General features: G+C 61.1%; 2 protein-coding genes across 11 annotated transcripts in view; both read left to right on the plus strand.

Moving 5' to 3' along the window:
• The window catches only part of PPP3CC (protein phosphatase 3 catalytic subunit gamma), a 42,846-nt gene extending 35,453 nt beyond the window's left edge, over positions 1-7,393 (plus strand). For 3 of the 5 annotated variants that reach the window (XM_058859126.1, XM_058859123.1, XM_058859125.1), the window contains one exon: positions 3,746-7,393. In XM_058859126.1, coding sequence (XP_058715109.1) covers positions 3,746-3,921 — 176 coding nt within the window. In that variant the 3' untranslated portion in view covers positions 3,922-7,393. The remainder of the gene's footprint in view (positions 1-3,745) is intronic. The other 2 variants (XM_058859127.1, XM_058859124.1) reach the window with 2 other exon arrangements.
• A 638-nt stretch (positions 7,394-8,031) lies between these two features.
• On the plus strand, positions 8,032-16,812 carry SORBS3 (sorbin and SH3 domain containing 3). Of its 6 annotated transcripts, XM_058859122.1 has the most exons (20): positions 9,102-10,152; positions 10,613-10,631; positions 11,329-11,450; positions 11,564-11,669; positions 11,753-11,976; positions 12,048-12,111; positions 12,183-12,297; positions 12,372-12,453; positions 12,533-12,574; positions 12,678-12,764; positions 13,394-13,449; positions 14,533-14,639; positions 14,729-14,808; positions 14,897-14,943; positions 15,073-15,187; positions 15,262-15,387; positions 15,516-15,956; positions 16,040-16,119; positions 16,208-16,314; positions 16,393-16,812. In XM_058859122.1, exons 1-20 carry the CDS (start codon positions 9,475-9,477, stop codon positions 16,452-16,454), a joined length of 2,760 nt encoding a protein of 919 aa, XP_058715105.1. In that variant the 5' UTR covers positions 9,102-9,474; the 3' UTR covers positions 16,455-16,812. The 6 variants fall into 6 exon arrangements, with proteins under 6 accessions (XP_058715102.1, XP_058715104.1, XP_058715105.1 ...); XM_058859119.1 differs by lacking the exons at positions 9,102-10,152; positions 10,613-10,631 and adding an exon at positions 8,032-8,414; XM_058859121.1 differs by lacking the exons at positions 9,102-10,152; positions 10,613-10,631 and adding an exon at positions 8,447-9,090.
• Positions 16,813-16,828: the final 16 nt, after the last annotated feature.

Here is a 16,828-nt window from a genome sequence, read left to right on the forward strand (position 1 = left end):
TACCCAGGGGTTTGGTTCAAGGCTGTTTCAGCTTGAACAGTTTATTCCTTAGTGGAACCACCTTTATTTGGAGTTGCCGGAGCGGTTCCTGCTCCAGTGGCTCAAGACCTTGGGGTTGAGGTCCTGCCATCTGCCAGCACCATCAAAACTCTTAGAAAACAGGATTTTGTGGTGCTGGTGTAATCCCTGCCTTCCCCACAGGTAGGCCAAGGTGGAGAGGCAATTCTCTGCCTGTGGAGTGTAGGAATGACAGATCCGTGAGGATTTTTCCTCAATACCGAGCGGGGCCACACAGCTCTACAGAGGCTTTGCTTACCAAGGGAAGTTGTTTGTAAGCCAGCCAAGTCCTTGTAAAAGATTTGGCAGAGCCTCCTTTTCCTTAAATTCTCCATAGCACAAAGGAGTTTGACATTTGGTCCGTGTCATCAGGGCGAGGGTGACGTGCTCGTCCCTGCGGTGATGGAACAGGGACACGAAATTCCTCAGTGGGATTCATCCCTCCCAAATCTGCCCGTGTGTCTCCTGGTCATGCAAGAATTTTGCCTTTGTGATCCAAGGACTAGCTGTTCCCTCTCCTGGTGTTGCAGTGTGTGGTTTGTGTCGGAGTTTAGAGCCTTGTGGTGGTGTCTTTGTTCTGTCGTTCTGGGTTTTGCTTTTTCTTTTTTTTTAATTTTGATTTTCTTCTTAACTGTTATTTTTTAGTGTCGTGTTTTTCAGCTTTGAAATTATCCTGAAATTTCACTCTCTGGGGACAGCAAGCACTTGTCTGGTTTATCAAGTTCCTTCTGTTCTGTTAAAGAAGGGAAGGTTTGGGATATTGGGAGGAAATTCTTCCTTGTGAGGGTGGTGGGATGGAATTCCCAGAAAAGCCAATCCCTGGAAGTGTCCGAGTTTGGGGGTTTGTACCTGGGATAGTGAAACCCTGCCCAGGGGATGGAACTGGATGATTTTAATCTCCCAATCCAAACCATTCCATGGTTCCATGAAAAGCTCTTAGGGAGCAGAGCAAATCCTAAACCTCTCTTAACCCAAACCTCCTAATCCTCCTCTCAGGGAGCAGAGCAAACCCTAAACCTCTCTTAAAAAACCCCAAACCTCCTAATCCTCCTCTCAGGGAGCAGAGCAAACCCTAAACCTCTCTTAAAAAACCCCAAACCTCCTAATCCTCCTCTCAGGGAGCAGAGCAAACCCTAAACCTCTCTTAAAAAACCCCAAACCTCCTAATCCTCCTCTGAGGGAGCAGAGCAAACCCTAAACCTCTCTTAAAAAAACCCCAAACCTCCTAATCCTCCTCTCAGGGAGCAGAGCAAACCCTAAACCTCTCTTAAAAAACCCCAAACCTCCTAATCCTCCTCTCAGGGAGCAGAGCAAACCCTAAACCTCTCTTAAAAAACCCCAAACCTCCTAATCCTCCTCTCAGGGAGCAGAGCAAACCCTAAACCTCTCTTAAAAAACCCCAAACCTCCTAATCCTCCTCTCAGGGAGCAGAGCAAACCCTAAACCTCTCTTAAAAAACCCCAAACCTCCTAATCCTCCTCTCAGGGAGCAGAGCAAACCCTAAACCTCTCTTAAAAAACCCCAAACCTCCTAATCCTCCTCTCAGGGAGCAGAGCAAACCCTAAACCTCTCTTAAAAAATCCCAAACCTCCTAATCCTCCTCTGAGGGAGCAGAGCAAACCCTAAACCTCTCTTAAAAAACCCCAAACCTCCTAATCCTCCTCTCAGGGAGCAGAGCAAACCCTAAACCTCTCTTAAAAAACCCCAAACCTCCTAATCCTCCTCTCAGGGAGCAGAGCAAACCCTAAACCTCTCTTAAAAAACCCCAAACCTCCTAATCCTCCTCTCAGGGAGCAGAGCAAACCCTAAACCTCTCTTAAAAAACCCCAAACCTCCTAATCCTCCTCTCAGGGAGCAGAGCAAACCCTAAACCTCTCTTAAAAAACCCCAAACCTCCTAATCCTCCTCTCAGGGAGCAGAGCAAACCCTAAACCTCTCTTAAAAAACCCCAAACCTCCTAATCCTCCTCTCAGGGAGCAGAGCAAACCCTAAACCTCTCTTAAAAAACCCCAAACCTCCTAATCCTCCTCTCAGGGAGCAGAGCAAACCCTAAACCTCTCTTAAAAAAACCCCAAACCTCCTAATCTTCCTCTCAGGGAGCAGAGCAAACCCTAAACCTCTCTTAAAAAACCCCAAACCTCCTAATCCTCCTCTCAGGGAGCAGAGCAAACCCTAAACCTCTCTTAAAAAACCCCAAACCTCCTAATCCTCCTCTCAGGGAGCAGAGCAAACCCTAAACCTCTCTTAAAAAACCCCAAACCTCCTAATCCTCCTCTCAGGGAGCAGAGCAAACCCTAAACCTCTCTTAAAAAACCCCAAACCTCCTAATCCTCCTCTCAGGGAGCAGAGCAAACCCTAAACCTCTCTTAAAAAACCCCAAACCTCCTAATCCTCCTCTCAGGGAGCAGAGCAAACCCTAAACCTCTCTTAAAAAAACCCCAAACCTCCTAATCCTCCTCTCAGGGAGCAGAGCAAACCCTAAACCTCTCTTAAAAAACCCCAAACCTCCTAATCCTCCTCTCAGGGAGCAGAGCAAACCCTAAACCTCTCTTAAAAAACCCCAAACCTCCTAATCCTCCTCTCAGGGAGCAGAGCAAACCCTAAACCTCTCTTAAAAAACCCCAAACCTCCTAATCCTGCTCTCAGGGAGCAGAGCAAACCCTAAACCTCTCTTAAAAAACCCCAAACCTCCTAATCCTCCTCTCAGGGAGCAGAGCAAACCCTAAACCTCTCTTAAAAAACCCCAAACCTCCTAATCCTCCTCTCAGGGAGCAGAGCAAACCCTAAACCTCTCTTAAAAAACCCCAAACCTCCTAATCCTCCTCTGAGGGAGCAGAGCAAACCCTAAACCTCTCTTAAAAAACCCCAAACCTCCTAATCCTCCTCTCAGGGAGCAGAGCAAACCCTAAACCTCTCTTAAAAAACCCCAAACCTCCTAATCCTCCTCTCAGGGAGCAGAGCAAACCCTAAACCTCTCTTAAAAAACCCCAAACCTCCTAATCCTCCTCTCAGGGAGCAGAGCAAACCCTAAACCTCTCTTAAAAAACCCCAAACCTCCTAATCCTTCTCTCAGGGAGCAGAGCAAACCCTAAACCTCTCTTAAAAAACCCCAAACCTCCTAATCCTCCTCTCAGGGAGCAGAGCAAACCCTAAACCTCTCTTAAAAAACCCCAAACCTCCTAATCCTCCTCTCAGGGAGCAGAGCAAACCCTAAACCTCTCTTAAAAAACCCCAAAGCTCCTAATCCTCCTCTCAGGGAGCAGAGCAAACCCTAAACCTCTCTTAAAAAACCCCAAACCTCCTAATCCTCCTCTCAGGGAGCAGAGCAAACCCTAAACCTCTCTTAAAAAACCCCAAACCTCCTAATCCTCCTCTCAGGGAGCAGAGCAAACCCTAAACCTCTCTTAAAAAACCCCAAAGCTCTTAATCCTCCTCTCAGGGAGCAGAGCAAACCCTAAACCTCTCTTAAAAAACCCCAAACCTCCTAATCCTCCTCTCAGGGAGCAGAGCAAACCCTAAACTTCGCTGCCAGCTGCTCCCAAACCCAGACTTTGGCAAGAATTCCCCAAATCCAGACAGGTGCTTTCTGTCCCCTCCACTTGTCCCCGTTGGTGTCTGGCGTGTGCTGGAGGGCTCCTCCGGGGGAAATCCACGGCTCCTCCTGACAATTCCTCCCTTCCCTCCGCAGCCATCCGTGGGTTCTCCCCGCAGCACAAGATCCGCAGCTTCGAGGAGGCGCGGGGGCTGGACCGCATCAACGAGCGGATGCCCCCGCGCAAGGATTCGCTGCACTCGGACGGCCCCGTGAACTTGGTAACCTCAAACTCTGCGGACAAGAACGGCACGGGGAAGAAATCCCAGTAACGCTCCGAGCGCCCAAACCTGCACCGCCAGAGGATCCAAAACTTAATGAATTTTATTTATTTATTATCGGGGTTGGGGTGGGGGCAGGGGGAGAAACCAACTTCACCTGGAGGCACGTCCATAAATCCAGTCCGCATCCGTTCTGTAAGAAAGCGACCATTTTGTATTTTTTTTTTTTTTTATTTATGTTCGATATATATAAAAATGTCCTTTTTTTTTTTTTTTTTTTAAATTTTATTTGATTTAGAAACCAATCCAACTGCTAGTACATCCCGGGAATGTTGTGCTGTCCAGTTGCCCTCCCCGAGAGGCCAAACCTCTGCCAGGGGAGGGTTTGATTAAAAAAACAAAAATCAGTCAAACCAGGCAACTTGGGTCATTGGCTGTGGCACAATTTGGAATTAGCCTGAGCTTTCCAAAGCAGGTCCTTCCCTTCAGGATACGGTTGGGTTGGTTTTCCTTTTCACACCTGTTTTCTTCCCACGTTTTTCCTGTTGTTTTCTTCCACCTCTTGCCTACCTGCAGCTACTGCTTTAGCAACCAATTCCCTGGAAGGCAGATTGCTGGGATCCATCCCTCTTTTCCAAGGTGACAGCCAGGGGTAGCTCCAAAGGACTCCAAGGCTTGTTGTTAACACCAATCACGGCACCTTTTCCTTCAGGAATTCAGCTTTATCCCAGGGGAATCCTAAAGGAAAGCAGGCAGAAGGTGGGGGAAGTGTTGCCCCTTGTTGTGGCTCTTCCTCTTGGAGCAGCCAGTTTGTGCAGCAGAATTCCCTTGGGAATCCCTCTGATTCAGAGCAGAGGAATTATCTCTGCTGTCTGATGATCCTTGGGAAAGCTGCAACGCCTGAACTTTAAAGGAAAAGGGGGTGATTTCTACCCTGGAGGCTGCAGCTCCCCCATTACCCCACCAGCACAGCACATTCCCTGTTCCCAGCTCTGGAATCGGCCCTTGCTGAGCAGTTTGGGGTGTGGGGGACAGGGTGGTCCCCCCCAGTGTCACCTCCCTGTCCCCCAGTGGGGTGTGACTTGGGGCATCACCCACCCTTGGCTATTCCAGAGGAGCCATGGGCAGCTCAGCCTTGCCCAGCAGCTGGAGCAGGGGGTTGCTGAGGGATAAAGTCTGGGATGAGCTGCGTGGGGCACTGCTGGTTTTTGGGAGATGTGGCTCAGTGCTGGTGACAGCACACTCCCCCCGGATTGGGAAGCAGGGAGAGGCTGGAAGGCAGAACCAAGTGGATCTGGCAGGAATTTTGGCAGGGTGATCTGGACAGGGATCCTGGGGGTTCCCAGGGGACACCCCCTGGGTGTTGTCAGGGATTTTGGAGTGGGAGCTGAATGTTCTGTCACTCGCAGCGTTCTTTCACTTAAACTGGGAGTGCTGGGGCAGGGTTTGGTGAGATTCCCTTGTGAGCCATGTCCTGGAGGAGCAGCTCCTGCAGCCCCCCCGCTCCAGCTTTCCCTTTCCCCCCTTCTCCTGTGCTCTCCGCCGGCAGGGCTGAGCCTCTCCCAGGGGATCTTTGCCAAGGCTTTCCCTGGATCTTGCCGTCTTCCCTGGCGATGCCAGCACCAGAGGGAAACAACTTCCCAGGAAGCTTTCGAATTGTCTTGGGATCACACGTCACCTAATCCCACGGGGCTGTTTAGGATTCTGTAAGCAGACCGCTGGGTTTCCACACTTTTCAGTCACATGCCTCCGCTTTCCCCTCTTTATTCTTTTTTTTTTTCTTTTTTTGGTGTTTTTTTTTCCCTTTGATCCCATTTTTTTACACGCCCACCGCTTTGCAAAAAGTGCGAGATGTTTGGAGCGAGCTTCTCTCCCCCCAGTCCGAGGAGTGGGGCCAAATTGCCTTTTGTCTGTGAGTATTTCTTTGTCCTTTCAGGGCCTCCTGTGAGCGCGGTGAGCCCGTGTGTGGTACCCGGGCGCACAGACCGTGCCCGGGGCTGCCCGTGCATGTTCGGGCGTGTTGTGCTGACCCAGGCTGGGATCTCACCCAAGCAGCCAGGTTTTAGTTGGGATATTTGGGATGGGAATCGCGGGACCCCGAGCCTGGCACCCCCTGGTCCCAGCGTGGGGGGGTCAGCAGGGCCCAGCCCATTGCAGAGGGGGATTTGCTTTGCTGGCAGTTTGTCCCCCCACCCTCTTCTCCTGCTCTGACATCACCAATTCCCCCTCCCCAAAATCCTTTTGGACCTTGTGCTTCGTGGTTTGGGGGCACAGATCCAACCCCCTGATCCTTGGGGCTGGTGGAACTGCAGCTTCCCAGCCCCTGGAAAAGGGCTGGATGTTGGTTGTCCCTGGGGCTGGTGGAGCTGCACCATCCCAGCGTCCCAGCCCTGGAGAAGGTGGCCAAGGGCTGGAAGTTGGTTGCCCTGGCCCCAGAGATGGTGGCCAAGGGCTGGAAGTTGGTTGCCCCAGCCCCAGAGATGGTGGCCAAGGGCTGGAAGTTGCCCCCATGTCCCTGTGGCACCAGCACATGTGGATGTCACTGTGCCAGGTCCCCTCTTCCCTTTAAAGCAGTTCCCGAGGGGGTGAGGAGCAGCAATGGGGCTCTGGGTGCTAATTACCCCCTCAATTAACGCCCCCTCTCCGTGCTGGGCTTCCCCTGCCACAGCCCCGACCCGAGGTCCCCGCTCCCCTCTTTTGGGGACAACCTCGGGGCAGAATTCCCTGCCCCAGTCCCCACCACGGCAAACCAAAAAAAAATCCAGAAACGCCCCCAAATTCCCCCTTTTCCTCCTGTTCCCCCCCAAATCCAGCGCCTCGGAGCTGGGCTTGTCTCTGACCCCTCATCTCCGAGCTCCCGCCCGTCCCTTCCCCTCCCCGGCTGCCACCTGGAGCTTGGACAACCGGGATTGTGGGGAGCCCACGGGCCCTGGGGGAGCCCCCCCGGCCCGAGGGAGCCCCCAAATCCAGGGAAAGCCCCCACCTCCCCGCAGCCTGGGTTTTTTTGCATGTTCTAGCAAGGTGCATGTCCAAGGAGGGGAGTCGGCAATGGGGCGGGTGGTGGGTTGAGTTCAAGCTTAATTTTCTTTTTGGGATTGGGAGAACCCCTCTGGCTGCCTCTGGCACAGATCCCACCTGGCCAGGGGAGCTGGCAGGGATGCAGATCCCACCAAACCTCGGCCAGGGAGGACCTGAAGCCCTCCAGGGGTGCAGTGATGGTGATTTTAGGGTTCTCGATGCTGAAGGATCATACGCCCGTTGCCTGGAGACTGCCTCCTTTTTAATTTTTGTTTTTATTTCTTGCTTCTTTTTTTTTTTTTTTTTTTTTTTTTAGTTCTGTTGAAAGGAGAAAAAAAATGGTGAAAATGTTATTTATTGGCAGAAATTATTTAATATAATTTCTTTTTTTTTTTTTGTGAAACAAGGAATGAATTTGTTAGAACTGTCTCGATGTAAATCGGAGTCATCTTTAAGGAGGAAAAAAAAAGAAAAAAAAAAAGTTAAAAATTGACACAGTCACTGGACTCAGCTGTGGTTTTTTGGGGGGGTGAGGGAGGTTCCTGTGCTGACAGAAGGGAGGATTTGGGGGGTTTAGAGCCTCTCCAGGGCTGGGGCAGCGCCCAGACGGCATCTCCCAACCCCCGGCACGTCGGCACACGCGGAGCGGCGGCTCCGGGCTGGGTTTGGAGAGCCCTCAGCTCCTGCTCCTCGTCCTTCCCTGGGTAAATAACGCGGTGCCAGCAGGGAGAGCACGGGATGTGCCAGCTCTTGTTCCACCCTGGCTCCTTCCTTGTCGCTTTTGGGGTTGTTCCCTCCACAGAGAGAATTCAGGGAGCAGCCCTGGGCTCGGGATCCATCCGGGTGGATCCAAAGGGTCCCGGCTCCAACGCTGGGTCGGACCCTGCTCAGGGATCCCCCTCCTGCATCACCAGCTCCCTCCACTCCCGGGAAGCAGCTGTGGCTCCCACCCCTGGCTCCCATCCCCTTTTCCCAAGTGACAGCTGAATATTCTGGATGAGCTCTGGAGGACTCCAGGGCTTTATCCCAATCGCAGCAGCTTTTCCTTTGGGAATTCAGCATCCCGCCTCGAGCTCGGCTCACCACGTGCTCCGTTTCCCACCTGCTCCTCCCGACAGCATTCCCACTCCCAGCCGAGCCTCCGGATGCATCCAGGGCGCGCCCGGGCCAGGACGCTCCGGCTCTCCCACCCTTTTCCTGGGTGTTCCCATCAAAACTGAGGAACCCCCAACCCCCAGCACGGCTCCCGGACCCCGCGCTCGGCACCGGGGGGCTCCCGGCGCATCCCTGCCCATGGGAGCATCCCCGGGAGCATCCCCGGGGCCGGCCGCACGTTCCCGGCTGGCATCGCCGCGCTGAGCAAACAGGAAACACTCGCCCTTTGTTAATCCCGGCCCGGGCTGCGCGTTAAATATTTATCTGTGAGCGGAGGCTGGTGCTGGGAGCCGCGGGGAGGGAGGGACCGAGGCAGGGCCGGCGCTGGAGGCTCCTGGCCGGGCACGGGGACGGTGCGTGGGGACCAGGAGGTGAGCGGGGGTTTGGGCAGGGGGTGTTGGCACCCCGAGGGGGGCTGTGAGGAAGGGGGCTGCTCCTCGCATCGCCAGCGGGTGCTGCGATGGTGCGCTGCGAGGTGTCGCTTGGTGGGCTGGAGGAGACCTGGAGGCGACCTGGAGGCGACCTGGAGGGGACCTGGAGGCGACCTGGAGGGGACCTGGAGGGGATGGTCACCGCTTGGCAGCAGGGATGGGGTCGGGGGTCCCCTCGCTGGGTTTAACCCTCCCCAGCCCTGCTGTCATCCCTGCCATTGTCACCGGGATTTCCCAGCAGGATCTGTCCCTGTCCCCAAGTCTGTGTCCTCGCCACGGTGTCCCCAGCTGGCACCAAGGAGCTGCCTCATCCCCACGGCATTGGGGAATGGGGAATCGCGTCCCCCAGGGCCATGGCAGGGGGAGGACACCCGAGCCTGTCCCCTGTGTCCCCTGTGTCCCTCGGGCGCAGCATCGCAGCCAGACTGGACTCCTGTCACCGTCCCCCTGGTCGCCAGGAGCAGCAGGGGGCGGTGGCTTGGTGGGGACCGAGGGGTGGCAGCGAAGCCACCCCATCCCCCCGAGGCTCACGTGGGAGCTCACGGGATGAGGAAGGGCTGGAGCAGCCCCGTTTTGGGGGTGTCAGCAGTTTAGGGGAGCAGGAAGTGGCCGGCGGGTGAGTGGTGGGTGCGGGCGCTGCCCGAGGGGGCGAGTGGGGACAAGGGGCACCCCCAGAGCAGGGCACGAGGGTGTTCCATGCCCGGATTCCCTAGGGATGGGCGGATGAAGGGGATGGAGCGCTGCCGTGGGGTGGGGGCTCTGCTCTGCCCCACACCAGGGCTTGGACGAGCACAGGAGCACAGACCCCATTCCCCACTTCGGTCCCCACCTCTCAGCGTTTCCCTCCTCATCCTCTTCCAAAAATCCCCCTTAAATCCCTTTCTCCGTCGGAGGGGGAACCGGTGACGCTGGAGGGGGCGAGGTGGGACACAGGCAGGGCTCGCGGGTCCCATGGGGGTCCCCGGTGCCCATATCCCTGGGGTATGGAGAGGTTGAAGGGATGGAGGGGATGGAGGAACGCAGGGCATGGAGGAAATGGAAGCAATGGAACGGCACCCTTGGCAAGGCGGGGGCAGCGGGGACGGGGGCTCTGCTCTCACCGTGCCCCCTTCCCGGTGCTCGGAGGTCCACAGGAGCGCAGACCCCACTCCCCGCCTCAGTCCCGACCTCCACCCAGCACTTCCCTCTCCATCCTTTCCCGAAAATCCCCCCGAGTTCCCGTCTCCATCGCGCCGGGGGGCCGGCGGCGCGGGGCTCGCCCCGTTTCGTAAGCGGGGGCCGGGTGCTCGGGAACGCGTGCGCGGGGCGTGGGATGAGTTCAGCCTCTTGGCTCCATTCCCTGGATCCCATCCCTGGAAATGTCACTGGAAACTCTGAATGGGCCGGCCCCGCTCCAGAGCGGGGAGCGCTGGGGGGGCAGCGCACCCCGGGGGGGGCCGGGGCACACGGGGACCCAGCTCCGGGGAGGACGGTGGCTCCCGACCCTTCCGGGGGATGCTCTTGGGGGGCTCTCCCCGCCGGCCCCCCACGATGCGCTGAGGCCCTCCACGCTCCTCCTGCCGGCAAAGTTCGTGCCGTGGAATTTTCTTCCCTGCCGCTCGCGGCGCCGTCCCGCTCGCCCCGGGGCTCCCCAAAACCCCGCTGCTCCCCGGGGGTCCCTGTCGGCACCGCCCAGGAGGTAAGAGCTGGCTGGGGGGGTCGGCGAGGAGGGGGTGCCCCGAGGAGACCCCCGGGGACAGCTTTTTGGGGACACTCCAAAGGAGAAGGATGGGGCCGAGCCCCGTGTGGGCGCTGCGCTGGGAACGGCGTGGAGGTTTTTGGGGTGCCCTGGGGGAATGGGAACCTGCACCCCACTTTCTGTGCCCCGCGGCACATTCTTCCCTGGTCCTCCGCTTCCCCACGGGGGTGATTAACATTAATTAAAGCCTTGGGGCTGCGGAGCCTCCAGCGGTGTGGGGAACAGAAAGCCGAGGGGTCGCCAGCCCAATTTTGGGGTCGCCCACACACAGAGGGCACCGTGCCGGGCTGGCACCCCTCGGCAGCCCCCCAGGATGCCCCGTTTGAGGCGGGGTCTGGCCCTGGCGGGCACCTGCGAGCGCCGGTGGGGACGGAGACGTGAGGGACGAGCCAGGGCACAGGTGTCCCCCAAAGGCCCCGGTGCTGCTCTGGCCTCCGGAGTTATCCCGGTGTCGGGAACGGCTCCGGGGGTCCCGTCCCCCCCAGCTGCCCCCCGGCCGGTCCGCGGTGAGTCACAGCATCGCCCTCCCGGCGGGCGGTGCCGGGCTCGGCCTCCCGGCTCCCCGTCCCTCCGTCCCCTCTCCCTCCCTGTTTGCGCTGCAGGGCGGGGAAATATTTCTGCCCTGTCGTGTTCCCGGCACTGGCAGCGCTCCCGGGCGGGCGACGCTGCTGCCGCCACGTGCCCGGGCCGGAGGGCACCGCGCCGGGATGCCGGGCCCATGGGAACGCGGCGCAGCCATCGCCCCGAGCCGCTCCGGGTGTGTTCTTCCCGCAGAGCCCGGCCGGACCCATCCGTGCAGAGCCAGGGCTGGGCGAGGGGCGGGCGGTCTGGATCCGCACGGAGAAGCCGGTGGGGACCCGTGACGGGACTGGTTCTGAGCTGGAACAGCCGCTTCCCCTGGCACCGCGAGGCTCCCTCAGCTGGGGGCGCTGCCACTTTGGTCGCCACCCCGCCGTGATGGTTGTCACCCCACACACGGTGACCCCTGAGTTTCCGAATAACGGGATGCTCCCAGCGGTGGGGCTGGGGGTCCTCCGTAACCCCATCTCTGGCAAAGCCCGGGAATGCCCAGAAAACAGGGACACGGCCTCGCCAGCACAGCTGCTCTTCCCACAGGGTCCCCCCCGGCCATGGCAGGCCGGCTGCTGCCCCCCGACACCAGCCCGGCTCTGGGTGTGGAGGACGTTCCCCGGCTCCAGGCACCTCTGCAGGTGTCCCCGCAGCCCACGGTGACACGGGTGAGTGGGGCTGGGGGCTGGCACATGCTGGGGCAGTCGGGGGAGCTGCACCCCTCCAATCCTTTGCCCCCCAAGCTGCGCTGCCCCCGTGCCAGCCCCTCCCCGTGCCACAGGTGCCCATCATCCGCCACCGAGGGTCCAACACCCTCAACTTCCACTTCCACGAGCCGGAGAGCCGCGGCACGGCCGAGAACAGCCAGGGAGCTCCCAAGAGCCCAGGTAGGGCCCTGAGCATCTTGGGGACACCCCTGGGGGCTCCCCCCGAGAGACGCTCACCTGAGCGATGCTCACCTTGTCTCCAGTGAATGAGTGGTACCAGACCTGGCCGGCCAAGGAGGCGAAAACCCCTAGCACCCCGGTGCCCGCCCACCCCACACCCAGTCCCCGGGCCGCCCCCACCTGCCCGCGGCCACCAGGCTGGTCGGCAACCTGGACCAAGGACAGCAAGCGGCGGGAGAGGCGCTGGGTGAAGTACGATGGCATCGGGCCCGTGGACGAGACGGGGATGCCCCTCGCCTCGCGCTCGGTGAGTGGGGGCACAGGGTGGGGGTGTCACCCCTCTGTCACCCCCTCACCACCCCAATGTGTCCCCCCCAGAGCGTCGATAGCCCCCGGGACTGGTACCGCAGCATGTTCCGGCAGATCCACCGCAAGCTGCCAGGTGAGCCTGGGTGTGCGCCTGCGGCACAGAGCGGGCACAGCTCGGCACCCGCTCACCTCCTCTGTCCTCAGAGCCCGACTGGGACACCCATTCCTGCCCCACCACGGCGCCTCCGTCGCCCCCCAAACCGCGGAGGAGGGGGTCGGCCCCAGCTGAGCCCCCCGGAATGCCCAACGGGATGGATTGGTGAGCGTGGCACAGGGAGCTGGGTGCCTGCGGGGTGGGGGCTGTGGGGACTGAACCCCTCCCGCCCTCCACAGGACCCGCTGGGGTGCCACCGGCGCCACCGCCGAGCCCGGCAGCATTTTTGACTATGAACCAGGGAAGTTCTCCCGGGAGCAGGTAAGCAGGTCCTGGCACACGGGGAGGGCAGTGGGCACCGTGGTGGGCACACCCCTAAGCAGCCCCCTGCCCTTTGCAGAGCCCGGCAGCAGCGCGGCCGAAGCGGGCTCAGTCCATCGAGGTGAGGGGCTGGTGGCGAGCGGGGGGCAGGGGGTGGCAGCGGGGTCCCGGTGCCCGCGGGCAGTGCCACCCTGGCCCACCACAGCCCCGTCCTGCCCGTACAGGTGCTGCTGGAGCAGGAGCTGGAGCAGCTCAGCGAGGAGCTGGACAAGGACATGAGGGACATGGAGACACGCCGGGCTCCCCGCCAGGTACCCCAGGCCCCTCCTGCTGCCCCTTCGGTCCCTGCAGGGCATCCAGCTGTGGGCACATCCAGCTGTGGGCACATCCAGCTGTGGGCACATCCAGCTGTGGGCATATCCAGCTGTGGGCACATCCAACTGTGGGCACATCCAGCTGTGGGCATATCCAGCTGTGGGCACAGCCTTTGTGCAAGGCTTGGACATGCACATGGTGGCATGCACAGCTGGATGCACGTGTGGCCGGATGCATGCACATCTGGATAAATGCTTGGATGGGTGCATGCTGGGTTGGATGTGTGCACAACTGGATGCATGCACAGCTGGATGTGTGCACAACTGGATGTGTGCACATCTGGATGCTTGCACAGCTGGGCGAATGCACAGCAAGCTGCCTGCACATCTGGATGCGTGCACAACGCGGTGCCTTCCTGTCTGGGTCCACGCACATCTGGACCCACGCACCGCTGCTCAGCGGCCTGGAGCCGCGGCTGTGGGGCTCTAGGACCCAGTCCGTCCATCCGTCCGTCCGTCCGGCGGTTTATTGGCGCAGCCGAGCTGGACTCCTTCGCTTCCCGCCGAGACTCGGCCTCCTGGATGATTAATTTTTCTCTCCCACCCCCTCCCGCTCCTCCCGGCAGAGCCCGGCGGCTGCTCCCACCGCTCGCTCCCCTGCTCCGGCCTCCCCGGCTGCTCGGTGAGTTCGGCGGCTGCTCCCACCCCCCGCACCCCCAAATCCCCCTGCCCAGAGCCCACTCGAGGCGAGGACCCCGCTCTTGGGGTGGCGGGTGGGTTGTCCCTGCAGCGTCCGGCGGGGTGGGAGTCCCCAGGCATCCCCCGGGGGATCCCCACGGACCCGCAGCGCTGCCCCCTGGTCCCCCCACACCCCGGCACGGGCGGGACCCGGCGCCGGGCCGGCTGCCCGCTGGGTGGGACAGGGCCGCAGCGGGACTGACCCTTTCCCCCGTCCCTGGAGCAGGGACGCCGTGTCCCGGACTTTGGCTCCGTCCCAGGGGAGGTGACGGCGCTTGGATTCCCACTGCTGTGTCCCCATGTCCCCACGGGCGCGGGGAGGGGACAGTTGTGCCGGCGGCTGCCGGAGCACCCCCGGGATGGGGTGGGCACTCCAAGAAGGGGTGGGCACCCCGGGGTGACCCCGCAGACCCCTCTGCGCCCCGGCAGCGGGAGGAAAACAAACAAACAAGCGCCGCTTCTTGGAGGACGCACCGTAACCCCCAGGGGCGCAGAGTGGGGGTGGCTCCCCCCACCCCCAACCCTTCCTCCCGCTTGGGGGGCCCATTTGGGCTTTTTAAGTGCCCCCCGGAGCGAGGTTATTCATTATCCAACCCGCCCTCCCCAGGGCTTGCGTGGTCCGTGCTTCCTGCTCGGCGGCAGCGGGGCCGTGCTGCCGGCGCTGCCGGAAAACTTTGGACCTGCCCCGCTTGGCTGCCTCTGGGATGAGACCCTGGGGGGGTGAAGAGAGCAGACCCGAGGGTCCTGGTTCTGGGGGACTCCAATATCCTGGTTCAGGGAATCCAGGGATCCTGGTCCTGGAGGACCCCTAATTCCTGTGGAACGAAGGGGTCTGGGGGTCTTGGTCCATGAGGAACAGGGGTCCTGGGGGTCCCTGATGAGACTCAGGGGTTCTGGTCCACGAAATTCACAGGACCCCGAACTCCTGGGTCCTGCCCCCCCTCAGCAGGGTCAGAGCAGGGAGAGTTCATGGCAGCAGGGCTGGATGTGAGGCTCAGCCCTGCCCTGAGCCACTGTCACCCCACAGGAGCCCCCTGTCACCCCACCGGCTGTGGAGCCCTCCTGCCACCCCCAGCATGGAGTGGGGTGGGCTGGGGCTGACCAGCGACCGGAGCCTTGCAGCCCCCGGCAGAGGTGAGCCCCCCTTTAACCCCCCTGAGCCCCCCAATTCTTGCCATGGGGCACCCCAAGCCCCCCCGCTGGTGACACCCCACTCTTTACAGACACCCACAGGCCAGGGACCCTCCCCAGCTTGTCGGACCTGGGGGACCCCGTGGAGGCCATCAAGAGAGAGGAGAAGAAGGTAAGGCTGGGATGGTCCCGTCCCACGTGGGATTTGGGATGGCTGGGATTGGGAGATGTCTCCCTGTAACCTCTCTCTCCCTCCCCAGATGAAAGCTGCTCGCCTCAAGTTCAACTTCCAAGCTGAGTCTCCCAAGTGAGCACCGGGGTCACTCCTGGGGTCCCGCCGTGCCCCTCAGGCGAGGGATGGGGACTGGGGGAGCCCCTGCACGTGGGCTGGGGACGGCTCTGTGGCCCCAGGCAGCTGTGACGGTGTCCCTTGCAGGGAGCTGACGCTGCAGAAGGGGGACATCGTCTACATCCATAAAGAGGTGGACAGGAACTGGCTGGAGGGGGAGCACCACGGCCGCGTGGGCATCTTCCCCTCCAACTACGTGGAGGTGAGCCCGGGGAGTGAGGGGACAGCGGGGCCGGGAGGTCCTGGTGCTGCCCCTCACCCGCGTGTCTCACCCAGATCCTGCCCCCTACGGAGGTGCCCAAGCCCATCAAGGCTCCCACGCTCCAGGTGCTGGAATACGGGGAGGCGCTGGCGCTCTACAACTTCCGAGGGGATCTGCACGTGGAGCTCTCCTTTCGCAAGGTACCGCAGCTCTGTGCTGTGCCATTCCGTGCCATTCCGTGCCATTCCGTGCCATTCCGGGCCGTTCCGGGCCGTTCTGGGCCGTTCCGGGCCGTTCGGTGCTGACCCACCCTCTGCTCCCGCGGCAGGGCGAGCGCATCTGCCTGGTGCGGCGGGTGAACGAGAACTGGTACGAGGGGCGGATTTCGGGCACCAGCCGCCAGGGCATCTTCCCCGCCACCTACGTGCAGGTGCTGAAGGAGCCGCGGATCAAAGCCTCTGCCGAGGACATCCCCTCCTCTCCCGCCCCCGCCAGCCCCCGGCCCGCGGCCGGATCCCCGTCCCTGCAGCGCTCGCCCGGTGCCCGGATCCCCCAGGCTCCCCCCGGCTCCCCCCGGGAAGCGAAGCGGGGTCCCGGGGTGACGGGAGGGCGCCCGTCCTCTCCTCGCCACCTCGGCGCCGCCTTCCCCCCCTCCCCAAAGCTGCCCCACGCTGGCACCCCCAGCCCCTTGGTGGCCTCTGCCAGCCCCCCACATCCCGTGGCCGCCCACCCCCAGGAGCTCCGGCGTCCCGCCTGGACCCCCGAGCAGGTGAGTGCCCCCCGCCCCGGCAGCGTGTCCTGGCAGCGCTGGGGCTGTGGGCGCTGCCCTGAACCCACCCTGTCCCCCCACAGCGTGAAACCCCGGGGGCACAAACCAGCGCCCGCCCCGAGCCCACCCCGTCCTACAACGGCTCCGAAATCCGGTGGACTCCGTAAGCAGGGCCGGGGGTGTCCCCAGGGCGCGGTGACCCCACGAGGGGCACGGCGGGGATTGGGCTCTGCCCATGCTTTGTCTCGCAGGTACCGGGCGCTCTACCAGTACCGGCCCCAAAACGCTGACGAGCTGGAGCTGCTGGAAGGGGACCGGGTGGATGTCATGCAGCAGTGCGACGACGGCTGGTTCGTGGGTGCGTGGCCAGCGGCTTGGGGACAGGGATGAGGACAAGGTGCCACCCTCACCCTTCACCGCGCCTTTATCCCCACAGGAGTGTCCAGGAGGACGCAGAAATTCGGCACTTTCCCCGGGAATTACGTGGCGCCGGTGTGACCCGCGGCGATTGGGACCCCCGGGGGGAGGAGTGGGGCTGGGGGCTCCCCCTTGTCCCACCTCGGCCACCCCGTGTCCGCGCCGTGTCCCCCCACGGGGATGAAGTGCCTCCAGCTCCCTCCCGCCCCTATGGGGCTGCCTCTAACAGGGACAAACCCCCCCGGCTCGGGGTGTCTCCCCCTCCCCAGTGCCTTAACCCGCCCCCTCCTCACCGCTGCCCGGTGCCACCGCCCCGGGGGTCGTCCCGGGGGTCTGGCCGGTGCCGGGCCTGACCATGACGGCCGTGACCCGGGCTGTGGGTCCGTGTCCGGGAGTCGCCTTCGCTTCTTTTCCATCATTAAAGCTCAGCTCAGCCCGACTCTGAGAGCGCTGGG

This window comes from Poecile atricapillus, chromosome 29 (assembly GCF_030490865.1).
Source record: "Poecile atricapillus isolate bPoeAtr1 chromosome 29, bPoeAtr1.hap1, whole genome shotgun sequence".
Classification (NCBI taxonomy): Eukaryota; Metazoa; Chordata; class Aves; order Passeriformes; family Paridae; genus Poecile; species Poecile atricapillus.